This window comes from Sesamum indicum, linkage group LG7, assembly GCF_000512975.1.
Source record: "Sesamum indicum cultivar Zhongzhi No. 13 linkage group LG7, S_indicum_v1.0, whole genome shotgun sequence".
Taxonomy (NCBI): domain Eukaryota; kingdom Viridiplantae; phylum Streptophyta; class Magnoliopsida; order Lamiales; family Pedaliaceae; genus Sesamum; species Sesamum indicum.
In genome coordinates, this window is record NC_026151.1 from 7,742,370 (window position 1) to 7,767,925 (window position 25,556).

The 25,556-nt window shown below is 34.5% G+C and overlaps 5 protein-coding genes across 6 annotated transcripts in view; 2 read left to right on the plus strand and 3 right to left on the minus strand.

The window, feature by feature from the left end:
• Positions 1 to 3,069, plus strand: part of LOC105166553 (glutathione synthetase, chloroplastic) — a 9,080-nt gene extending 6,011 nt beyond the window's left edge. The window contains exons 9-12 of the mRNA XM_011085941.2: positions 823 to 944; positions 1,147 to 1,286; positions 1,364 to 1,556; positions 2,579 to 3,069. Of these exons, the coding sequence (XP_011084243.1) occupies positions 823 to 944; positions 1,147 to 1,286; positions 1,364 to 1,556; positions 2,579 to 2,702 (579 nt within the window). The 3' untranslated portion in view covers positions 2,703 to 3,069. The remainder of the gene's footprint in view (positions 1 to 822; positions 945 to 1,146; positions 1,287 to 1,363; positions 1,557 to 2,578) is intronic.
• LOC105166554 (charged multivesicular body protein 5) lies at positions 5,181 to 9,968 on the plus strand. Its single transcript, XM_011085943.2, has 7 exons — positions 5,181 to 5,423; positions 6,101 to 6,252; positions 6,402 to 6,495; positions 7,267 to 7,338; positions 7,428 to 7,539; positions 7,826 to 7,965; positions 9,704 to 9,968. The coding sequence occupies exons 1-7, from the start codon at positions 5,355 to 5,357 to the stop codon at positions 9,755 to 9,757; spliced, it is 693 nt and encodes a 230-aa protein (XP_011084245.1). The 5' UTR covers positions 5,181 to 5,354; the 3' UTR covers positions 9,758 to 9,968.
• LOC105166555 (basic leucine zipper 34) lies at positions 11,698 to 16,067 on the minus strand. The gene is made up of 5 exons (XM_011085945.2): positions 15,735 to 16,067; positions 14,196 to 14,771; positions 13,875 to 13,950; positions 13,445 to 13,571; positions 11,698 to 12,358 (listed from the first exon to the last, which is right to left on the minus strand). The coding sequence occupies exons 2-5, from the start codon at positions 14,753 to 14,755 to the stop codon at positions 12,198 to 12,200; spliced, it is 924 nt and encodes a 307-aa protein (XP_011084247.1). The 5' UTR covers positions 14,756 to 14,771; positions 15,735 to 16,067; the 3' UTR covers positions 11,698 to 12,197.
• On the minus strand, positions 18,935 to 19,417 carry LOC105166643 (RING-H2 finger protein ATL70-like). Its single transcript, XM_011086083.1, has one exon. The coding sequence runs from the start codon at positions 19,415 to 19,417 to the stop codon at positions 18,935 to 18,937; it is 483 nt and encodes a 160-aa protein (XP_011084385.1).
• LOC105166556 (dnaJ protein homolog) lies at positions 21,291 to 24,242 on the minus strand. 2 transcript variants are annotated; one of them, XM_011085946.2, is made up of 7 exons: positions 24,093 to 24,242; positions 23,787 to 23,956; positions 23,016 to 23,184; positions 22,795 to 22,936; positions 22,436 to 22,712; positions 22,149 to 22,347; positions 21,291 to 21,943 (listed from the first exon to the last, which is right to left on the minus strand). In XM_011085946.2, exons 2-7 carry the CDS (start codon positions 23,934 to 23,936, stop codon positions 21,624 to 21,626), a joined length of 1,257 nt encoding a protein of 418 aa, XP_011084248.1. In that variant the 5' UTR covers positions 23,937 to 23,956; positions 24,093 to 24,242; the 3' UTR covers positions 21,291 to 21,623. The 2 variants fall into 2 exon arrangements, with proteins under 2 accessions (XP_011084248.1, XP_011084249.1); XM_011085947.2 differs by having other exon boundaries at positions 23,787 to 23,952; positions 24,093 to 24,222.

The following is a 25,556-nucleotide window of genomic DNA, read 5'->3' on the forward strand; positions in this document are numbered from 1 at the left end:
TGCCCCCCCCCCCCCCCCCCTCTCCTGGCTATCAGCTAATAATTTGTCTTGTACCTTGAGAATATAGATTCTGTAAAGGAGCTAATTACTCACGTATAGCTTGAAGTGGAAAAGCACACATTCCCCCACCTGCCTACAGAAAACCACTCCATCTATTGCGTTTCATTGGAAAACCAGCTCCCTGTTGTGCACCACTTAGGAGCTTGTGTCACCCTATATTTGGATTTTTTCCCCACTCCTCTTTATCCAAAAAGAACTTCCTTTCTCCTTCCAAACATCACTAGGATGGGAGAGTGATTAATTCTTTAGGTGGGAAGAGAGTTGACTAGGTGAAAGTTTTTAAGTGCCTTCCTCTTAATTCTTGGAGTATGTCTCAAGATTATCTCAACTCCAAGAGTCAATTAACTGCTGGTGCATCTTTACTCTGGTTCTTTCATCCGTCAAGCGATGATCAAGATTTATTTTCACCATAAGGAGAAGACCGAGAAGAAAGATGAAGAGTTTGACTTGAGAAGTGTGAGGTATGGGAGAAACAGTCTTTTGGAAATTACCAGGTCGGATATGGTAATTTAGAGGAGATGCCTAAGGCAAGTAGGTGCCTGAAGGTCTAGAAAAAATGAGCAAAGTGGCTTTGGTTTTGGGTTTTAGAAGTAAACCCCAAAATTATTGTACTAGTATTGAATTATCTCGAAGTAGTTGAACATCTAGCCATTTTCACTGGCAGGAAAACGAATGGTGCCTTTTTTTTAAGTCTATTTGAAAAATTAATCTTCATCATCATGCTTCCACTTGGATCAGCTAGTCATCTTTATTTTCTTGAAGGAATGGAGTGCTAGGCTACTCATTGAGCAATCATGTGCAATCAAATGCCCTTCAATTGCATATCATTTAGCTGGCACCAAGAAGATTCAACAAGAGCTGGCGAAACCCAATCAACTTGAAAGGTAAATATTTGTAACTCTTACATCAAACTAGAAACTATAGTTTGCAACAATATATGAATGATAACAAAATGATGAGAATGATATACTGCAAATTAATGATGGGACAATATATTGATCTTTGACAGGCTAATTTCTTTTTCTTTAGTTAAGTAATCATTGATTTGCTGATCATTTCTTTTATTTTTCTTGGTTTCATGAACAGGTTTCTTGAAAGCAAAGATGACATTGCTAAAGTACGGAAATGCTTTGCTGGGTTGTGGAGTTTGGACGACTCGAGCATTGTGAAGGATGCAATCCAGAGGCCCGGATTGTATGTCATGAAGCCACAAAGAGAAGGAGGAGGTCTGATGTCTGAATTGCTAGTAGATGGCTGCCAATGCTCCTCCTTTAGTAATTGACAGTGTGAATTTTCCACTCAGGGAACAATATTTATGGCGATGATGTGAGGCTTGCCTTGCAACGATTGGAGAAGGAAGGCATGGAGGAAGATGCAGCCTACATTCTTATGCAGAGAATTTTTCCAACCATTTCACCTGCAATTCTGATACGAGAAGGAGTTTCTCATAAAGATCACGTTATTTCAGAACTTGGCGTTTATGCCGCATATTTAAGGTAAACCATTATGGCAGTGATTTTGCACGTATGTAGACACATCTATGCACACACACACACACACATATATTTATGTTTGTATGTCTGTGTGTATGCCCACACACAAAGAAGGATGCAAACATATCATGGAAAAGGTTGCGAGATTGGTTCCTTAAATCGTTTCTCAATTTTCTGCAAAAATGTAGGATTGTGAATGATAATGCAAACTAATAAATGAAATGTAAATAAGGCACAGATTGGGATTATCCCAAAAGAGAAATTATACTGTGTACAACTTTACAAAATGCCTCTAAGACGTATATTTCTTTCTGGTGAATATTCCCATGTTCTTGGGATTTTACATTACTCATGAAATGGGCTTATTGATTGATGAATTTACCAGTCCTCTGACCTCAAATTCTGGTTAACAGGTTTATGAGATTTCTTCCTTTAATGTTTGGATTTTTTAAATGTTATTTTCAAACTCACAAAAGTTCTGTGCTATTTGGATTGGAAAATGTTATTTTTATGTCAAACAGTAGATTTTCTTTTACTATTTTGATTTCAGATCATATTTTTGAATCCATCATGTTGATGTGGCTTCTGTAATAATGCATTTTACTTCTGACGTACTGGCATCCTTATGCTTTTTTATAAGTGAAAAAGACGTAGAACGAAGAATTTGTTAAGGAATTGAACTGAAGATGCCAAAAATGTAATCTTCATTGTCATCCCTGAGATACATTGAGGATGTCAATTGTTTGTTTTCGCTATTGCAGCTTGTGGAGGAGTTTTGTTTTATTCCAATCTTGTGGAAAGGTCTTGTTCCTAAAAGAAATTGTTCATGTAGTTTGATCATGTTTTACTGAGACGATAGGAAGTTTACAAAAAGTTATTATATGTTTAACTAAGTTATAGTGAAAGTTAGGAGTATGTGAACACAAAAGTACAAAGTAGAAAAAATTGAAGTTGGAGTTCGGATAAGGTTTATCAATAAGTTGCTAATGTGCCCAACATTACGATAAATTTAATGCACTCTGCAGGAACAAAGCAAATGTGATCATTAATGGTCAGTCTGGTTACTTAATGCGGACGAAGGTCTCTTCCTCAAACGAGGGTGGGGTTGCAGCAGGATTTGCTGTTCTGGATAGCATATATCTGGTATGACTGCTATACTTTGGCGTGTTGAATTGGCGATCCTTTCAACCTGTTCAATACAGAGGAACAAATATGTAAAAGATTTTGGCATTACTTGGCATCGAAGAACAAGGGAAACGGGAACACTAACTAGAAGGGGGAAACTATACATCTGTACATCATTTCTTCCAACGTTCTTGACTGTGTTTGGAAGTCCACTTCGATACATTGTTTTGCATTGTGTGCTTCATCTATCTGTCCCCATCTCCCTCTCTCCCGTCCCAGAAGACATTTTATATGAGATCCATTTGTCTATGTTTATGAGGCTGTTTTCTTCTACAGCGTTGTCCCTTTTACTACTTACTATTGTCACATTTTCTTGAACGAAATTGTGGGTGGTTAAACCTCTGCATATCACATACACGATTAGGAAAATCGGCTAAAATTTGATTTTGTGATCTCTTTGCTCTTTGTGTCAATAGTTTAATTTAAGTGTTTATTAGCTTTTTGTTGAAAATAAATTAAATAAAATGTTGGTAGTTTACATCTTTAAGCTGATTTATGCTAAAAGATACATGTTCCTCCCGTATGTTTATACGTATTTTTACATAGAAAAATTCTATATTTTTAATTAGAGTATATTATAGGTACCTCCCCTAAAATTTTAAATACTTGATTGATTTTAACGATTGTTTAGTAATTAGTCTAATTTGTTAATTTTTGTTACGTTTTAATTTATTTTTTGTGGTAAAGTAATCAAAATGCCCTTTTGGGTTATAAGTTTAATTTTACTTATTTTCTTAAAACTTTTAGAAATTTTTTTATGAATAAAGTGAACAATCTTTAGAAAACTTTTATCCCTCTCGTCTTTTTTTTTTTTTTAATTCTTTTCAAAAATATTACATCAAGAGCAAATTGATAATTCAAGATTTTTATATAAAAATTACATAATATCATCAAATAGTAAGGGGTTTAATAATTTTCAAACAATAATAAAATATTTATAATTATATGAAAATTCAGAAAAGTTTGTTGTAATTTACTCTTTTGATTGTGTAAACTTCAACCAACTAATATGATTGTTCATTGAAGCAAAACAAGTAAATTTGCGTTACTATCAAAAGAAATAATTTCGTTCTAATGCGTAGCAATTTAGTTCATATTTACTTATAGTATGGCAAAAAATATCCAATAACGTAGAATAAAATATAAAAATTCTTAATATTAAAATTGAAAACTGTAAATTTTAATATTGTTAAATAATTTAAAATATTTGAATTCAATGTCCATTTTGCATTTGCGCATCTGAAGAATAAATTAAAAAAATGGTAAATCTAGATGGAAATTATTATAATAACAGTAAAATTGTCTAAATAAATTTGAATTTATTTTTATAAAATAAAAAAGTCAAAACAATCATAAGCACCCCTATGTTTGGTTTCATATTTTGCCATTTTTTGAGAATAAAATGCACTCAATGTTTGTTTTTGTGTTTTTTACATCTTATCTGTGTGTTTTTTTATTTTTTAATTTTTTATATATATAATATATATATACATTTACATATATAATATAAAATAGACATGATTTGACAGTGAACATTAATTTTTATTTCCCAAAAATACAACATTAAACATATAATATTTATATAAATATATATTTTTATATATAAAATATATATAATTTGACAATAAATAGTGATTTTGTCAACCCAATTCCAACATCAAACCTACCCCATTTATTTTAAAATATTTTTAATTACCTTAAAACACAAATTCAAATATATCATCTATCTCTAACGCATACTTATTTATCTTTATTTTTCTTTCTCTATTTCAAAAATACAAATCAAAATGCTCAAAACACAAATTCAAACTTTATGTATGTTTTTGACAATTTTAAAAGTAGAAGTACTCCCAAACATCTTAAGACTTAAAATAATTTATTTAGAGTCAGAAGTTGATTAATATTATTTTCTTGTTATTATAACGATATTTCTCAAAATTTGATATAATTATAAATATAATTTTGTCATTAAAAAATTATCGATATCCCAAGGCTTAAAAATATTTACTTGGCCCTTGCTATTTCTTTTTAAATTAAAAAATTTGTTAAAAAAATTGACAAGGTGAAATGCCCTTCTTGTCCTTTTAGGACATAATTTTTAAATATTTAAAAAATAAGTAAAAATATAATTCATAATCTGCATACAAAGATATTTTGACCAATTTACTATAAAAAATGAATGAAATTTTAATAGAGACTAACTGAGTTGGCTAGTTGTTGATTAACCTTTAAAATCAAGAAATATTGATAATTTTTTAAATTATAATGGCTGTTATTATTATATTAAATTTAAAAAAAATTATCCAAATTTATTTATTTGTTGTTTTTTTTAATATTCCAATCACAAAAAAGGAGTTTCTTTATTGGCCCAGACTGAGGTACGTGAACTGCACATCCCACCCAAATCTCAACTCAATTATTTAACCTATATTGATTTCATTTCACTCAATTCCAATTGCAATTCTCTCTCTCTCTCTCTCTCTAAGAATTTTCCCCTCTCTCTCTCTATCTCTCCAATTATCTCGTAAGCAAATTTTCGCAACCCTAGTTAGATTTATAGGGGGCCTAAAGACTGCGGAGGAAGAAGAAGGGAGTTCATTTTGGTGTGAAGCGAAGATGAAGAGAGTGTTCGGAGCGAAGAAAGACAAGGAGCCACCTCCCTCCATTGAAGATGCCTCCAGTCGGGTATGTAGTTTGATCGGTTTGATTTTAGTTTTATGTAATTGTTAATTTGACTGCATGACCATCTGAATTGACGACGATGTTGACAATTTTACTTCACAGAACTGTCCTGTGATTATTTTTCATGATTGAGTATGCAAGTAATCACATTGGGGAAAATTGCACTTTTAGTTGTGTTTTAACTTTTGGTCCTACGGATTAGAGGCTTAGCACATTTAGTCTCATATTATAAATATTGTAGCATTTTTTATCCCATAGGATAAAATTATAGTACAAAAACTGTAGCACATTTGGTCCTATAGGATATAATCTTAATATTGGACCAAATGGCCGGTAATTTTTATTCTATGGGACCAAAATACTACAATATTTATCCTATGGGACAAAATATGTTAAGACGGTAAATTGTGGGACCAAAAGTGCAACTCATCTTATCGCGTGGGACTAAAAGTGCAATTTCCCCTCCTGAGGAGGACCGAAATTGTGGTTCTTAGCTTCTCCATGGCTTTTAAGATGTATTTTGTGGTTATGGCTGGAACTTGGAAGATACTAGGGTGTAAGGGTTATTTAGGTGTCATTGTTGTCATGCATTTATGTTATGGAAGGTATAATTCTGCCTAGGGCGTGGCAGCTGTTGATTTTGATTGATGAACTACTTCCTCAAATTTTGTCTTTCTCAGATCACTAAACGAGGCGACAATGTCGAGGAGAAGATAAAGAAACTTGATGCTGAACTAGCGAGATATAAAGAGCAGATCAAAAAGACCCGGCCAGGTCCTGCACAAGAAGCCGTCAAAGCAAGAGCCATGAGAGTTCTTAAGCAAAAAAGGATGTAAGCTACCCCCTTGGCCATATCTTATTAGCTATAGTTGCTAGTGTTGATAAATTCATGATCTACTGCTCTATCTAGGCCCATGAGTAAATGTTGCAATTCATTTGCATGTGCAAATAACATGGACGTATCTCCAACTTATTTGACAGGTATGAAGGCCAACGGGATATGCTGTACAACCAGACATTTAACCTAGATCAAGTGGCATTTGCTGCTGAGGGAATAAAAGACGCCCAACAAACAGTATGTTTTTAGAGAGCAACTGTTTGTTTCTGCTCCCAATTGACACAACTTCTTATGCCTCATTTAGTTAACATATCAAGTGGTTTTCCCTGCAATAATGGTAAAGAGTTATAGGTTAAGTTTTCTGTTCTGGTTTGAGGTTTTCAAATGAAGTAGAACATCTTAAAGATGGAAAGTGAATTGTTATGTGTTGATATATCCATGTTTTTGTATGAAAATTAGTTGCATCATTATGAACTTGCTAAAAGTAACAAGTTAATAATTTGATGACTGGTGCATTGGCTTATAACTTGTCTAGTTGTAATCTGAAGCATATTACTTTCTTGTGATGAAGTCATAACTTGTACTGGTCCCTTTGAATATAATGATAATTAAGTTTAATGATTACTTGTAGTAGTAAAATTGTATTGGAGATATTTTCATCATATATCTGTATTCTGGGATTACCAAATTCACAGTAAAAGTGTTTCCCTTGGTAGCGCCCCTTGGGCCAAAGTTCAAGAGTTGTGACGCGGAGCTTATTCGGTAACGTGCTTGGAACCTGCTGCCTACCTCCTTAGAGGTAGGAGGACCACCTATTTGTCACAAAAACGGAAAATCCTTGTTTTTGTGATTTTGTATGGTTGTTACAATAGTCTGATCTTTGACTTACCCCTTTCTGTGCCCATTTTACCATTTGATATTGATGATTGATTGGCTGTTTTAGAAACTTAGGTGCCTTTTATATATAGGTGAGTTCATCCATAATCAATTCTGCCACATTTTTTTCAGATGTCAGCCTTGAAGTCTGCAAACAATGAACTTAAAGGAATGATGAAGACTGTGAAAATTCAAGACATAGATGTTTGTACCTTGCTCCTGGCAGCTTTCTCTTCTAAGATATCTTTTGTTGGATACTTCTCTTATATGCTAGGTGGATCTTATGTCAATAGAATTTACAAGATGAGATGCTGGACCTCATGGATGTGAGCAATGAAATCCAAGAGTCCCTTGGTAGAAGTTATAATGTACCTGATGACATTGATGAGGATGAACTCTTGGGTGGTAAGATCCATACAAACTCCAATACTCAACAAAATCATTAGGCACTAGATGTTATTAGGAATCAGTATTGATACTTGATACTGCTTCCTTTTCATGGGAGGTAATTGTCGTAAGTGAGGATTATGGATTTCTCGTACAAACTATTCTTACTTCTTCCTTGATAAGTGGATAAAAAATTATGTCACCAGCTTTTTACTGTCTTTCACTGTTTAGTCTTTTGAGGTCTTGCACCACTTTAGTAGTTCAATAAACTTTTCTTGTTGTACTTTCTGGTTCTGCAATACAGAGCTTGATGCGCTGGAAGCAGACATGGGGTTTGAGACGGAAGGTGATGGAGTACCTGCTTATCTTCAACCTGATAAGGAACCTGACGTGGAAGCAGAACTCAACTTGCCATCAGCACCCGCTGGCAGAGCGAATGTACAGGTAACTTCCTTTAACCAGAGGAATTATGGTTTTTCATCTTATACTGTTTGAGGTTATCGCATTTTCATATATTTGAGAAGCTCCTTAATATTGGGCAAAATTATTTAAATAATGTAAAAATAAAAAACTTAAGAAAATGGGTGAATCTCAAATTGCTAAAGATTCACGATGATTTAACTGCTCAAATCTTTAACAATTTGAGATTCACGATCATCGTCACACGTGTTTTGAAGTAAATATTCATGTAACACCGTCAATTTTATTCTGGACCTTCTACAAGCATTTTCATCTGACATAAATCCCTACCATTGATGGCAATAATTTTGCCACTGCTAAGTACTATACCTTGTATCTACTTCGATAATAAGATTACCTTATATTAGGAGGGCCCAAATGATAGCGATGTCTGTAGTGTTACAGTTGTCTCGCGAACCGAGAAATAAAAAGTCTGCGTCTCGAGACGCCATCTCTCGACTAATGCAGTTATAAGGTGTGTGTTAGTCTCTATATGACCACACTATAAAATACCCAAAAACCCCATATTCTGGAGCACTTGCAAAACATGAATGTCACGTGGGACTAGTTGAAGGACGTGGAAAAAAGATATATCACCGCGTCATACGTATAAAGTTGTATCCAAACACATCTTTAGACCGATGATTTAACTGTCCGTACAACACATTTGTATCAATGGTACCAAAATTTAGCCATAATCACTCAAAAAATAAATGTTGAAAGCTCAAAAAAAATTCCCTCTTCTGTACTCATTTTCAATCAACTCTCGGTTGCAATGTGAGAGTTGAGTGAATTGCATCTCATTCTTAAATAAGGGTGAGCTGCAAAAGCAGCCTGCAAAGTGATTGCTATTTTTTTTAACTTTAATGGTAGAATCACGAGATCGCGGTTCTTATGATTTTTTTCCTCAATAAAATGGTCACCGCGATTTTCAAAACGCGGTGATACTATGTTAAAAAAATTTAAAAAAAAAATTTAGCGGCACCGCGTTTACAAAATGCGGTGCCGCTTAAGATTTTAACCTTTTCAATTTTACGCCAATTTCGTAAATTTTTTTTTAACATTTTTGAAATAATTTTACCTTAATATTGCTGGAAGAAAATTGGGAACTGATAATGCACCCTCACATGGTTAGGTTTCTTATTTGCTTTTGTTTTTGCTTGTGAAGTGAGTGGTGGCAGTTTTTGTAGTATTCACACTTTTATTTAGTGGCAAAGGACAGATCATTGCAGTCCACATGTTTGTTTAATCGTATCCTTCATCAGTGGAAGATTTTATCTACTTTCGCGTAGATTCCTCTAACAATCTACTTTGTCCTAAATTTTATCCTTCACTAAGGTTTACAAAAGTGCATATGTGAGACTAAAGTGGGGCTGAATACAGATATTGCGATTGACTAAGTTTACATTTGGTTTGATGAAATTCGAAGTTGAGCATTCCATATCCCTAGTAACAAGTTTTTTGTGTTTGTTTGAATAATCTTGTATTACAAAGAATATCAAATCCTCTCATTTCATTTTGAACTACTTAATATAGATGGATTTTAAATTCTTTTTCTACGGAGCCATTTCAAATTCATCCATCTAGGTATAGAATAAGAGATTTGGCATTTTGTTAGTTTCCGGATTTTTATGAGTATATTTCATTAGCACAATTCCAGAGTATGCCTCATTTTCACTGCTGCATTACTTATTATGTAGTAATTGATTTTGATATTTTACAGGGTGAGGATGAACTAGGGTTACCGGCTGTCCCTCGAGCTTCACTCCGAGGTTAGACTGGAAGTTCTTGGTGGCCTACTTAGTGGTGTGTGGAGCTGGTGGTGGATGTGTAAAGAAGTTAGGTCCCTTGTTGATTTCACTGTTTAATTTGTTAAGCTTCTCTGCTGGGACTACGAAGAGCACATTCTGCTATTTGTAAAATGTTGAATTAGGCCTGTGAATGGGTGGATTTTGGGAGTGTTTGTAAAAAATTTTACTTTTAAAGAAGTGATTTTTGTAGAAAAAATTGGAAATTGTAGCAAAATTAAAAGTGGGTAGTGTTTGTAAAAAAAGTGAAAAGCGGATAAAAGCTAAATTGAAATTGAATAGTGTTTCGAGAAAAATTACTTCTCAAATAAACTTAATTAATGAATTATTTTATCCTTATGTGTTAAAAAATACTATCTTTTCCTTATTATTTCATTTGTTATTTGTCACTATTAACTATTTTTTTACAAAAAATCATAAATTTTATGCCGATTAGTATTTCATATTTATATTTTAAAAATATTATAAAAATATATCTAATTTAATAATGATCTTACTGAGTAATATAATTATTGATTCATCATATGCAATAATTAAACTTGTATGATTATAAAAAAATAATTAATTTATTAATTAAATAAATAATAATATATTAAAAATATAATAATTAATGATTTAGCACATAAAATATAAAAAAATTAAAATATTAAATATGTGAAAGTTTAAATTTAGTTAGTGTTAAAATTTAAATTATTTGAAAATTTTGATATCAACTTTAAATATATAATTTTAAAAATAAATTAAAAATAGTAAAATTGAATTAAGATTATTATAATAAGGGTAAAGTTGGATTTATTTATAAAAGATCAAAGTAACTAAAAAAATCCCGCAAGGTGCTTCTAGCTTTTGACCTAAAAATATTTTTCTTAGTTGTTTTAGAAGCAGAAAATGGTATCGCAAATATTTTAAAAATGCTTTTTTGGAGCAAGAAGCTGAAAAACACTTTTTTAAAGCGTTCGCAAAAACTTCTATTGTCCTACTCATGGAGTGTTCTTATATAATAAATAAACTTGCACGATCGTCAAAAAATATTTTTTATTAATTAATATTTAATCATAGCAATGTAATTTATATTTTTCTATGAAAATAGGATCAATATTATATAATATAGCAAATAAAATATAAAAACTCTAAAATATTAAATATATGAAAGTGTAAATTTTATTAGTCTTAAATTATTCAAATTATTTGAAAACTCCAACATCAACTTTGGATGTGCAATTTGGAAAACAAATTAAAAAAAGGGTAAATTTGAATTAAGATAATTATAATAAGAATAAAATAGTTCAATTTTTTTTTAATTTATTATTTATGTACAATAAGCCAAAGTAATTAGACACCCCCTCAAGTTGCTTCCAGTTTTTGCGTTAAAAATAAAATTATTTAGCAATTCCATAAGTGGAAGCTGCATCTCAAACACTCTTAAAATATTTTTTTAAAAATCATAAGCTGAAAAATTGTAACATCCATAATTTTTTTTATACATAATTATTATTTATTAACATAAGTAGATGGGATATGTTGTGTGATTTATAGGAGATCAGTTTTGTCAAAATGCTAGATACAGATAAGTGCTTTTATTTATACCCTTTTTTAATTTTTTACAAATTTCATTATTGCCCCTCAAGTTCTATTATTTCCTACTTTTAGGTACTTTCAAGAATTTGTCAGGTTGATGAGGACAAAGAAACCTCGAAAGTAGTTTCTTCAAAATTACAGAATAATCAAAAAGCTGGAAATCACTTCTATAAGAAAAGGAGAGAAAAGGGCACAAAGATAGCAACAACCTACACGGCCCGCCTGTGTTGCTCAATTCCCTTATGCGTTAACAGAGAGAGAAAAAAGATTACTAGTGAATGGATAATTCTAGAAAGGAGTATAAATATAATTTTAAAAAAGAATTGGGGGAAAGTGTTATTTATATTTTCACATAGGGTCCAAGTGTAATTAACTCCAAGATTTTATCATCATCCTACCAAGTTAGTTATACATGTCTAATATTAGAATGCACAAACATCAGCACAAAACCTCTTAAACGATCAAAGCTACAAATCTATGTCGGGACACACTATGGTATTAGAATCCTTGCCACACTATGGTATTAGAATGCAGCAATGGCTGCAATCCTGGCAAAGTAACAGAGAGACAAAGTAGGGGCCAGTCGGTCTACGTGAAAGATCTTCTTTTGTAAGAGAAAGCACATTGTCACAGTGCTAGTAAGACCGGTAATCTACAACAAGCGTCTCGAATTCTACACTTTGATACTGATCTGGTAGTCCATACAAGTCCCTAGCTAAGACCATAAATGTCGTCAAAAGAGTGAAGTTCAAAGTGGAGAGTGATTTCCAGAGCAGCCCTTCACCTTAGAAGATTGGACCAGAAAAGGGGTGTTTTGATGCAGCCAACACATCAGTTTAGACTAAGTTTTCCGATGTCTAACATCTCCCTGATGGTTTCTGGACGGGATAAGTAAGCAGCAGAGCGTGACCCGTGGCGGACCTGGTTGTTAGAGGACAAAGTTAAACCAGTTTTCAACCTCTGCACCTCGTTTTTAAGGGATTGGTACTCACCTGCACAGGATACAAAACTTTCTAGTTACTCAAAATTCCATTTTACCTGAAATTTTTGACAATTAAAGTAATAAAGAATGTGTATATATATATATATATATATGTATTCCATTAGTGCATGCATATATAGTTATAAGAGTATTTATATATATATATATATAGTTATATGTATGCATATACACATCCACATGAGTGCATGTATATATATACACACATAAACACAAAATAGTGGGGGATGTGGGGATTTACAGGTTTCGGAGAATCAACTGTGTGGTGGAGGGGTCAGCTCTGTGAGCACCTGACATGCATTTTCTGAAGGCAGGAGATAAATATGAAAAATAGTAATAATAAGGGACAATCACCTAGATACTGTTAACTATGTTCAAATTGCAACAACGACCCCTATTATTGGGTAATTATACTCGATACCCCCCCTTCCCCTCAATAAAATGAAAAGAAAAAGAAAATATAGAACTTTTTTCCTTGCAAAAAGTAGCTTGAGAAAAGGAAAAGTCCGAGTTGCCCCTATATCAAATTAGCTCAAAAAAAAAAAAAATGACCAAAACAAGAAAATTGTGAGACATTTTTACCCATGGCAAAAATCATGCCTTTTTTCTCCTTCCCACACACATGCATATGTTAGGAACGGACTTCGAGGGGTTGGGTGGGTGGGTGGGTGGATGGGGTTGGGTTTCAGGGTTTTTGGTCAAGGTTGGTTGTGGTGTGGGGAGTGGGGCATCATGTTGGTAATTACATCTAAGCCGATGCACATTCTTTGCACATATGCCCGTGGGAGCGAAATTTGGTCTGAAAAGTTGGTCAAACTAAAGACTATGTCGCGAGCGATGAAGTAGGCAATTGAAGTTGCTGTCATCTTTTCCTACTTGGGAATGTTGGTGACTATAAAGCTGTAATAAAAACTTCATGGACAGGAAGTGCAAATACGATACGGCAAATGCTAAGGTTAGTTTTTGTAGGTAATTATCCCTAATAATTGTCATGACAATACTGATATAAAGGGACAAAGGTGGAGGGATTTATACTCAATAAGATTCTAGAGAATCAGCAGAATGCGGTACTACTAACCATCAAGAATATATTTCTCATGCTGCACTCTTAGCAGCTGCTGCTTCAGTGTGTTATTCTCCACAGATAGAGCAGCATGTTGCTGAAGCATGGATGAGACCCTGACAGCCAACTCTGATCCCACATTCTGTACCATGCAACATTCATGAGTCGGCAGTAATTCATATACCAAAATGGCTATAATTACCCATAAAAACTAAATAATCTTACACAAGCAGCTGATAAGTATGAAAAATATAGTAAGTATTTGTCAAGTGATAAAGAATATCGTGTATGGTACAAGTACTGGTAGCTTTTTCTACAGGAACTTAAACCATGTTAGTATGTGATTATGTGCTCAGCCATAAATATGTAGTAGACAACAAACAGAAATGCCTGGAACTAAGCAATGAGGCATAATAAATCTCTTTGCTTTGATTCAATGAAGTACCTGTAGAATACGAACAGTTTTCTCAAGCTCGGCAATGTATTGGAGCTTCCGAACTCTTGATCTCTGCGCAGGGTGACTGCATTTAATCGATATCATACGATTAGGGAAGTGTAAGAAAGGATACAAGAGACTGCTTTCAAGAATTGTTTTATTCATTACTTTCTTTAGTGCATGTTAAACAGAATCAAACAGTAAAAAATCAATGCTACATCCACTGGAAATAATTCAGATATCCTATATTCAGAAGATTATGAAGCAGTCATGATCGAAGATAACCGAAATTTCCATTTGATAAACAGACATGCAAATTAAGAAGCTGACCGTTTTGCTAGTTTGTTCTCGGTATACATCTCACCACCCAACACACAGGCATTGCCAAATGAAACTGACTGAGGAATTCCAGAAACGGAATTATTTCCTTCTAAATGTTGCAGGGTATTTTGCAGAATATATTCTGGGAATGCTGAAAGAATCTTGTTTTCAGGAAAGAGGCACTTGTCTTTTCGTCGAGGAGAATTTGGACCATACGCACAACTAGCCTCCAATCCATCTGGATCACAAGAATCCTGAGTTTCTGTTTCATTAAGTTGATTTAGACCTGGTAACGGCACAAGACCATCAAAAAAGGTTAAAGAATCACTAGCAGCTCTGCGGTGTAATATTCCAGTGGAATTGGAGTCTGAATCGCTCAATAAGTCATCCAGCCATATTGGCTGCTCCTCTAAGATGGAGCTCTGGGGAATTGATTTGCGGTCTCGATGGTCTCCATCATGCAAGTCAATGTCTTTACACGGAAGCTGGGAAAGAGGGTAATTTGCTGGATGGATTGTGGTTTTCTTTTGTATAGGACAGCGGGGAGGGAGCGGAGCTTGCCTTGACATGCTAAAGGTTTGTTAGCTGCAGAAAACATCAAAATTCCATGTTTCATATCTTAACTTCTTAATTTTGAATTACAATTGCAGAGCAATAAAGCGACAGCGGACAATCCAAAATGACTATAAATTCAAAAGTAACAAAAATTTTAATATTAGATACACTGACATTCTACAGATAACTCTGTTAAGAAACTAAAACTACATTTTTCAAAATTCTCTTTCATCCTGAAATTTTCTTTCTTTAATTACCAAGAAGCAAGTTTTTGCGGGCATGCAAGAAACTGTCAGAACATTTTCGTCATTGATCATCACTCATCCAAGTTGAGGAGACAGCAAAGAGCGAACCATCACATGATAAAATCTAAACCTATCCAACTCAAATATTCACAATCTAGGACTATAACCCAAATCACACTGAAGAACTCGACATTCCTGAAGAGGGAAAAAAGTGGCAAAATATATACCGGGCTCATGTAACAGTAATTCCAAGAGCAGAACAAATCATTTGGAAAACCCAAAATCCTAGATGATATTATCTTCTTTATTACATTAAGGAAAAAAGCAATTGCCAAAATAACATTGACTAAAAGGAAGAAATAGAAATTCAGAGCTTAACGATCTGCATTGCCATCTTTCACTAGATTCAGGAGAAGATAAAAAGTATTGCAAAACGGAGAATCTACGAAACAAATGAAATTACACTATCTCTACCTGCTCCCAGAGAATTTTCCAAAAAACGAAAAAAAGAAAAAACCACAAGAACCCACATTGCATACATAGAAAAAGAAGAGAATGCAATCAAAATTAGCATGAAAAATAAATAAATCAATCAACAGAATCCAGAGACAAACACATAAACAAGGAAACAGAAAAACCAAGAACCTCACTGCACTGTTCCATTCACAGTTTAACGCCAATTTTCTTCCACAACTCTCAGAACAAGAAAAGAAAACCGAAAAAACGAAAAAGAAATCTTTTGGCAAACCTTGTGTTCTCTGGGCTCAAGGATTTGGCTTCATGAAAAGAGAAATCAGCCAACAAGAATGAATTTTTGAAGTGCAGCAGACTGCAGAGTCGGCCAATCGTACAAGATTACTGAATTCTCACACAAGATATGAAAGATATTACTGCAATCTAGGAATTTTCGTGCTACAAATTCAGTATTGAATCACTCAAACTATAGAAAAATTATCTTGAAAACAAGATTTTAACAGCATTATAGAGAGAAGAGAAGAGAGAAAAGTGGGGTTTATGAGGTGAGAGCGTTTACAGTTGCTCCCAGCTCAGCTTTCTTCCCCCACCTTTGTAGTATATTTTCTTGAATTTGAATCACAATTACATTCAAATTCCCTACTACTGGCCTCGCCACATTTAATGCAGTCGCAATATAGGGAGGGCAGCAAACTCACTCCATACCCAATACTTGAATGACCACATATTTATAATTGTTTTAAATTAGCGTTTATCATTTTATTATTTGTAAAATATTTTGATTTATTGTTTTTTTTATTTTTAAATAGTTTAAATTTAAATTGATTAAGTTAAAAGATATATATGCAGCAACTTCCTATCAACTTTTACAACTTATTAATAAAATTATAAATATTAAATTATTTTCCCAAATACAAACCTCAACATTTTCCTACCTTTTTACCTTTATTTTCAAAGAGTAAATTATATGTATCTTCCCTAAATTTATCATAATTACGAATGAAAAAAATTTACAAATACCATCATGATTTAATGGTCTTTCAATAACTAGCTCAATTCGTTAGTTTTTTTTATAGATTTTTATCTATTTTTTGTGATAAATTAACCAAAATGCAACTACAAATTTCGTTTAACTTATTTTTTAAAAAAATATTAAAAAATTTTGAAAAAATTTTATGAACTAAGTAAATAATTTTTTTTCTAATTATTAAAAAAATTTCATTCACCTCGTCCTATTTTGTTTAATTTTTAAATTTAAAAGAAATAATCAGAGAATAAATTAACAATTCAAGATTTCCATCCAAGTATTGCATAATGTCATAATCACGGGGCTATAGATAATTTTTTAAATTACAAGATGTTATTTATAACTTCATAGGAGCTCGTTTTAATTTATCTTATTTTCAAATACTCTCAACTTTTATTAGTGTTTAACTTACAACTCCAATTTCCTTGAGAGAGTGCTCATTAGGTTAGGTATCCATTACCTCAGTTTTCTATTCCTTTATGCTTAATTGGTTTCTTGACGCTGGAAAGGGAAAGGGATCTCCGTGAAGGGCATTCCCTTTCCCCATTTTGTGCAGAGGTACTTAGCAGCAGGATACAACATGAGGAATAGGAGGGGCTGATTAGTGGAGTTTCGGTTAGTCGGTTTAAGCTTCGCATCTTTGCAAACAATACTCTCATCTTAACCCATACACTGCTACAGCAGTTTGAATTGGTGTCCGGTCTTATGATTAACCCTCAGAAGTCGGTTGTGGTGTTCTGCAAGAATGTTCCAGTACCGATGCAAGAGGCGCTTGCAGGTGTCCTTAGGGTTCCTGTGGTGGCTAAACACGGGAAGTACTGGGCATTCCCACTGCTGCAAGTAGGTCCAAGGGTGAGATGTTCCATGGCCTAAAGGACCGCATTTGGCGAAAGCTCCAGGGTTGGACAAAGAAGAGGCTATCTCAAGCAGCGCTTGCGGTGTTTATCAAGTTAGTGATTCGACGATTTCTTCGTATGCCATGAGTTGTTTCAAGTTACCAGATGCATTGTTCAACGAGCTCGAGAGCATGTCTGCTAATTTTTTCTAGCACCAGGATGGTACTAGGAAAATTAAAATTCATTGGCTTTCCTGGAAGAAGTTGTGCAGTAAGAAAAGCGAGGGAGGCCTCAGTTTTCAAGAAAGTGTGGCGGCTGGTGACAAACCCACATAGTTGGCTGCATCAAGCATTGCGGGCAAGATACTTCACAGACCTCTCGCTTTGGAGGCCGAACGGAAGGGCCAGTGCTCATATATGTGGCGCTCTATCCTCTTGGCTCGTCCCCCTCTGCATGCGAGGCTGTGATGGACATTCAATGAGCATTCTACCTGATCCTTGGATCCCTCATCCATCTTTCTTTAAGCCAGTGCTCCCCCCGCCCCCTTCCCCGCGCGTTTGTTGCACACCAAGTTGACAGTTGCCAGGTTGAATTATAAGAAATTCCTGAATTATTATTTTTTATGTAAATCGATTACAATTATTAATATTAAATATTTATATTCAACAACTAACGATAAGTATATCAATTATATACTAATCATTATTAAATAATTAAATTTGAGCAATACTTACTATTAAAATAAAATAACATTTCATACGGAATTTAAATCCATAACCTTATAGTCATGAACTTCAATTTCATTAATTGAACTATGCTTGTGATGTTGTCAATGAACAACTTCTAATTATATATACACACACGTAGGTGGGCATTAATTAAGGTCAATGATTGAGAATTTCAAAGATTGGACCCGGAAATCACGCCATTTACTCTCACCATCTAATTTATATGTAATTTCAATTATTGTTACATGTAAATAATTAAATTAAACTAGAATTTAAGAATTTTTGTCCCTTCGAGTTGAGGGTTGAAAAATAAATTAAATTATTTGAAACTCAATTAATATTAATTGATAAAAAATTATTTTAATTAGACTCGTTTAACTTAACAAATCAAGTTTGAGTAAAGTTTTTTGTTTGCTGAACTTTCAAACTTTGTTCCGACTCAACTCGATCAGCACAAAGATAATAAATATATTTGTAAAATACTAGATTATCTTAGCACGACTCGCACCCGATTCGATTAAAATTCATTTGAGCTCAATTCGATTAATCATAAAAGCAAGCTCAAACATATATTTTTTAAACTCATTAATAATTTAAATAATAATGCGTTGGGCATTTCTCCCTCAGAATAATCCTAATCATATATAAAATACTCTTTTTAATAAAAATAAACAAAACAAAGTGCTCTATACGAACACTGCAAAACTCAATATTTTTCTACTACCTTGAATCAATCTAATAATTTAATGAATGCTGTCAAGTGCCAGATAGATACAAATTTAATTATATATACCAAAAAATAGAAGTATTAAAAAGAATAGCATTTGTGAAACATATAAACAGTATTTGATTAAATAATATTGAATGATGTAATGAACGTCTATCATGTGGTGGCAATAGATAGGAGAGTATGAGCAGGCGAGTTTCGACAAATGGGGCATGTGGGATTGAGCATAAGCCAAGGATCAACGCAATTGAGGTGGAACAGGTGCCCGCACTCCGGCAGCAGCCTGAGCACATCATTGTCCTTGTAGTCCACCAGGCAGATGGAGCAAGCTGACGCCGTCATCTCGCCCTTATGAGGCTTCACTTGGGAGTAGGTGTAGTGGGGGTAGGAGGAGAGGGTGCCCTCATCCAAACCAATTTGTCGAACAGACGAGCCATCGGTAGTGTCTATGCCTACGGAGGGGCGGTTGATGGTGGCACTGCCTTGCATGTGCTTGCACTTGTAGGAGGCATAGGTCATTATCATGAATACAATGAGGACGGCAAGGGTAAGGGCAAGGCCATAGCCGAACCCACCTCCCATTTGGCCGCCTAGGGCGGCGTCTGGACGTTCTTGAGTCGAGTTGGAAGTAGTGTTCATTTGGGGATGGAGAGGGGGAATGGTGTTTGGGTGATGAGTGTATATGTGAGGGAGAACATGGGAAGAGCCCTCACTGCATAGTTTTGGCACTAGTCATGCGTTTGAGAGAATTGGGCAGTTTGTACCTAAGGCAGTCAGCTGCCTTTATCTCATGGCTCGTGTCAATCTGATTTGTGGATTTTGGTTCATGTGATTGAATCAAACTAATCACATAATAAGTACATCACACTTATTATGTATTAATCAATTTATGTCTGACCATACCTAATATAATTACACTAGGGTCTCGAACTAATATTGTGAATATGGATGTTTATATAGTTTTATAATAGCTTCTTCTTCTTTTTTTTTTTTTCCTTTTTCTTTATATGTTTTGTTTGATTTGAATTAATTACTAACGGATCTGTTCATTTTTAAATTTAAATACATTGAATGATATAATAGATTATATTTTATTAGAAAACATAAAAAGATAAAATTGCTTGTTAGGAATTTGTGAAAATTCTCTCTTGATCATATATATATATATATATATATATATGTATGTAGGTATAGGTGGATAGATAGATAGTAATCATTCAATACAGATAGATATATAAGTGATTAATGCATCATTGTCTCATAATTGGCTATTATTAACAAATTCTTCTCAAGATAGAATTTTCAATTCACTCTTACCTACCAAAAAAAAGGGAAAAATAAGAAGATCAATGACAGAAATATCAAGCAACAAATTAAAATTACCATTGATTATATATATCTGGTGATATTTCTTTTTAATTTTTTCAGAATCATAATATTGTCTCCAACAAAAATTAGTAACAAAAAATATAATTGTATAATGTCAATAAAAACAATTAAGGTGGCATATACATCGACAATCGATCTAATAATAACAAATAATTATTACCGTTATATTTGTATTTCACTAAAAAGTTTTGTACATAATTCTTATCATTAGAATTTATGTTGTAACAGTATCAAAAGCCACCCGAGATATTTTAATCCTAGTGTCTATCTCTTATTGTATTGACTTCATTTATCATTATTCCTTGCTCCTAAAAAGAAAGAATGTTGAAATAAATAGGTGTATTATTTCAGTTTGATGGGATCTATACGTACACCGGTGTGATTACTTGATAATATAAATTAATGACCAGAGGGTCAAATAGGTAATTAAAAATTGTAAGAATGCAACATACTAAAATTAAATATTAAATATTTTAATTGCAGGTCAAATTAAGAGCATGTTATTACTTGTGCGCAATGAATAAGTGATCGGTAACTGTGCTAGGGAAAATACTCCAATTGTTCCTTTTTTTTTTTTTTGAAAACACACACACACACACACAACACACAACACACGACCCCACCAAGATTCGATCTAGAGTCTCTGGTAATAAAATCTTGTGCCCGAATTATGTTATTCAGAATAAGAACACTCTAATTGTTAAAAACTCTTAACATTTTATAGTTGAGATGTTGGATTTAAAATTATGTGTTAACAAGTGCATTCTTGGGTTAAAAAATTAGATCAACAAAAGAAATCAATGTAAACATTATATTAGGTTTTATCAAGTAGTCTATCTAGCATGAATAACACAATCTAAACACGCCCTAAAAGCATTGGTTTTTTGTACAAGATAGTTGATATTAGCAATACCAGATATAAAAATTTAAAAGAAAAAGATAGAGATTATAAGGTAGCATTCACTTTGATTGAGAGATGTAAACTATCTACACAAGTAAATTAGTGTTGGTTGAACTTGTCTAAGCTTAGTTATACCTGCGCATGATGAAACTCCCCGGCAAGAATATAATTTCACGTGTTAAAGCCAAGAAACAAGGTTAACAATTGCAGTAAATCCACACATGATGGTAATGTAGCTTCTAATACTCTGAAGCATTCTCTAAATAATAAGATATAATGAAGTCATGGTTGCAATTCCATTTGCATGTAACGAATATTGTCAATGCACTAGCAATCAAACAGAAAATATAATAGGATATAGGAGAGAATGCCAACAGTCTGACCTAACTTAACCAACTGAGATACGAGAGAGCCTCCCATGGGCGGCTCACATACAAGACAACCCATCCCATAACCATCACCGTCAACAGCGGCACTGTTGGGCACACTGAACCCTTTGAGGCGGGCGGCTCACATACAAGACACCCCATCCCATTACCATCATTGTTAACATAATCACTGCTGGGCACACTGCACCCTCTGAGGCCCACCATGCATGTCGTCGTCTTCTTCATATGCCTCTTGGGCATGTTGCTGCTTTCTACGCATCTCTTCTTCCATATTTACGTCATGCAAAGTGGTCTCCTCGCATTCATCTAATTCCATATCCGTCAATCGAGTCGTAGGCCTTGGAGGCAGTACACCTTCTAGAGCTTTGCTTTGATCAGGGCTCAAAGACTCGGGGAAATCAACAGTGAATTGTATGTACAATTTTCCTTTCATGAATGATCTCTGGTACATGGGCATTCCTTCATCATTGATGGCCTTGAATTGATCTGAAGTACCAAAACAGATATCAGCAATTTAGAATAGAGGTCCCAGAAAAATGTAATAGAAAGTTAACAATATAGAACATCAGAAAAGAAATGAAGACAAAAGTTACTCTCAAACACAAATTACCACAGCAACAATAAGGACATAAAAGAGGTTATTTTCATGATATTCTCAAATTCACCATGACAGCAAGGTCTTTTGACTTACCGGGCTTGATAACTTCCCCAGGTTCAGACTTAATAAGGAGTTGACGGTTGTCCAAATGAGTCAGGATAAATTGGAAGCCACATAGTGCTTCAGTTAGGGTCAAGGTATGCTCAACAAATAGATCATCTCCCTTTCTCTTAAACTTTGGATACTCCTTTTGTTGTAGTACAAAGACAATATCACCTGTGACAGTGTCAGGCTGCAAAAAATCAAGATTCGGTCAATCATACAAATATAAGAAACCACTTCAGTGAGTAAAATCAAAATAGACTAGTCCTTCAAATTACCGCTTCATCAGCCTCGCCTGGGAATGTGATTTTCTGTCCATGTTGCATACCTTTCTCCACTATCACTTCCAACACCTTCTTTTCCTGCACAACTTTCTCGCCCTTGCACTGGGGGCAACGGTCTCTATCGCTAATAGTTTCACCAGTGCCCTTGCACTCGTTGCAAGGATGCTGCATCTGCTGGATCATGGAAGGGCCAAGATGTCTAATAGAGACTTTCATCCCAGATCCTTGACAGCCAGAACATTTCATTGAAGCTCCAGATTTTGACCCTTTCCTGCAGCCAAAAACACAAAAACCTGTTTTAGGTAATAGATGAGGCATCAAAGTAACAAGGCATCCAATTATCAAAGACTCACCCCTTGCATTTGGGACAGAGCACATTGCGAGAGAGAGATAGCTTCTTAGATGTCCCGTTGTACAGGTCCTCCAGGGAAACCTTGAGAGGATGGATAACATCCTCTCCCCTTCTTTGCCTCCGGCCTCTGCTACTTCCACCACCTGGGAAACATAAAAATGACTGAAAAAATCTTTTCTGGGTCAAGCCATTTTTCATGACAATTTGCAGTCAAATGCGTACCTCCGAAAGGATTACCACCAAAAAAGGATTCAAATATGTCAAAGGGGTTGTGACCTGCACCACCTCCACTACCCATTCCTTCCTTGAGAGCATCCTCACCATACTGATCATAGATCTCTCGCTTCTCTGGATCACTCAAGACTTCATATGCTTGTGCAATCTCTTTAAACTGAAACACCCAGACAGTTACTTTGTTAGTAGTGAGAACAGTAAACAAGGAAAGTCAAATTACTGAGAAGACATCTAATTTTCATATGGAAAATGTGAAATTCTGAATTTAGATTACATCTAGTAGTAATTCTACCAGGGCATTGAATAAGAACATAACAAAAGGAATTAATATGTTGAAGAGGTAGCCCTTTGTTCCCACAATGATGGTGAGACTCAGTTAGTAATTCAACCATTTGCAGATGAGTGACATTACATGTGAAACCCAGGAGCCGATATATTTTTATCCATTTTTTTGCAAACAGTAAATCGTTTCACTCATCCACCCAACAACTCAAACAAAACTACATCCACAAAATATTATTGGTCTCAGCCCTTAGCCTAGTAAATACTGCCTGAAAAGAAGCAGAATGCAATGGCGATACCCATGCTTGAATTTCAGATGACGCAGATTTATTCAGCCAAAAAAATACTAAAAATCCAAATCAGGAAACTACAAATCCAATACTGCAACTAAATGCGCCGATCTAGAATTTTACCACGAAACAGAAACCAAATCAAAAGGCAACAAAAATAAAACAGCACCGGACTAAAAATTTTTACCTTTTCTGGATCTCCACCTTTATCAGGATGATTTTTAATAGCGGATTTACGATAAGCCTTCTTCAGATCGTCCTGCGACGCATTCTTCGATACTCCCAAGATCTCATAGTACTTTGTGTTATCGCTTTTCTTCGGCGCTCTCCCAAACATCTTTAGTACTCGTCCCCTTCCTTAAAATCAACCAAATCAAATTACTGACAAAATTTACCCAAAAAACAGCTAATCAATCAGAAATCTAGAATAATTAAGCAGCACGAGATCGATCTATGCATACACGCATATAGGTATGCATACAGCAAAACTTACAGATGAGAATGGAGTAGGAAGATGGAGAGGCGGAGCTAGCGCGAGGGAGAGAGAGGGATTAGGTCTGCTGAGATCTGTGGTTTTAATTCACGAAGAAAATATTGGACGGCTGCGATTCGTTGTGTGGAGATTGCCTGCCGAGGAAGCCTCTAGAATATTCTAAACCTTTTTCCTGTCAAGTTCGCTCCTTATTTTCATTTGCTTTTGGCTGAGAGCAATTTTTTTTATATATCTATTTTATATTTACATTTATATTTTCCTAAATTCTTGTTTTTTCTTTTTCACGAATTAATTGCAACTCTCGTGCTATGCTTTTGAAAATAATTAATATTACTCCTATGTTTTTAATCTTTTTGTGTAATATTAGTTCCATACTTAATTATTTAACGAAAAAGATATGTGCTATTTCTTGGACTCCACTTTTTGTTTGAAGGAAGCATTTTTTCATATTTCTTGAAATTCAGGAATCAAAACACCACAAGAAGTGAGTCCCAGAGTTTAGGTGAGAATTTTTAATTTTTGAAAAATTCAGCAAGTCAAATAGATACTCATAAAAAATAAAAAGAGCAAACTGAAACACCAGAAAGATGGTTCAAGAGGATGGTGGAACTGCATGATGCCAAGACCTGCCAACTGCCATTTCAGACAAGGACTTCGCCCAGTTGATGCCAATGCACAAGGAAGAAAACCGTTTTGCAGCTACAAAGAACAAAGATCATTCGCGGACTTTTCCCAAGTATAGTAAACAGGCAGGCATGGATTAGCCAACTGATACAAATCCCTTTTGTCCCTACTTTGCTGGAAAGGACACTGACTAGCTAAGTGGCCCAGAGTTCCCAGTAAAAACTGTGGACAACACCTCTTCCAATGAAACAATAATTGATTAGACCGGACCTATGTACTGAATTCATTCTTTATGGGCCTACTCGTAGCCCAATCCAGCTTAAGTACTGGGCTCAGCCCCTCTTTAAATTCCTGATTTGCCCTTGTCGTGTTTATATAAACCCCTGCACTTCAAAATACTTTTAGCGCGTTTCTCTCTCCCGGGAGCTTTCCAGCTTCAACAGTCTCCAATCAAGGTCTCTCTCTCTCTGTATCTATCTTATTTATAGTTAGAGCTGATTATGCACGCAGTGATTTCGTCTTGGCAGTTATCAATTTTGACTACCAGTTGAAACAATCGTGCGATTTCACTCGGTGGTAATAGTCTATGATTATATTTTCAATCATATGAGAAGTTACGTTACGATTGACGAATCGAAGGATTTTGCTTGCGGCGTGAGAATTACATTTTCTTTAACGCAAAAGTGCAAGGATCATCGGATATTTGACCTTTAAGTTGGTATATCAGATCTGCTATTTGGTTTTGCTTCTTGTTAATATTCTGGTTATCATTTTGTCCAACCGTCTAGAATCTGTTTAAATGTCGTACGTTTTAGTTTCTTTTATGGAAAATGATGGCTG

Excerpts from the sequence above, each read along its gene's own strand:
- LOC105166556 (XM_011085946.2), bottom strand. The coding sequence starts at position 23,936 with ATGTTTGGGAGAGCGCCGAAGAAAAGCGATAACACAAAGTACTATGAG. Across the intron at positions 22,348-22,435 it reads CAGGCGAGGCTGATGAAGCG|CCTGACACTGTCACAGGTGA; the intron begins GTAATTTGAAGG and ends GATTTTTTGCAG. Across the intron at positions 21,944-22,148 it reads TGGGGAAGTTATCAAGCCCG|ATCAATTCAAGGCCATCAAT; the intron begins GTAAGTCAAAAG and ends TTGGTACTTCAG.
- LOC105166554 (XM_011085943.2), top strand. The coding sequence starts at position 5,355 with ATGAAGAGAGTGTTCGGAGCGAAGAAAGACAAGGAGCCACCTCCCTCC. Across the intron at positions 6,496-7,266 it reads TAAAAGACGCCCAACAAACA|ATGTCAGCCTTGAAGTCTGC; the intron begins GTATGTTTTTAG and ends CATTTTTTTCAG. Across the intron at positions 7,540-7,825 it reads TGAGGATGAACTCTTGGGTG|AGCTTGATGCGCTGGAAGCA; the intron begins GTAAGATCCATA and ends TCTGCAATACAG.
- LOC105166555 (XM_011085945.2), bottom strand. The coding sequence starts at position 14,755 with ATGTCAAGGCAAGCTCCGCTCCCTCCCCGCTGTCCTATACAAAAGAAA. Across the intron at positions 13,951-14,195 it reads GAGAACAAACTAGCAAAACG|TCACCCTGCGCAGAGATCAA; the intron begins GTCAGCTTCTTA and ends GATTAAATGCAG. Across the intron at positions 13,572-13,874 it reads AAACTGTTCGTATTCTACAG|AATGTGGGATCAGAGTTGGC; the intron begins GTACTTCATTGA and ends TGCATGGTACAG.
- LOC105166643 (XM_011086083.1), bottom strand. The coding sequence starts at position 19,417 with ATGAACACTACTTCCAACTCGACTCAAGAACGTCCAGACGCCGCCCTA.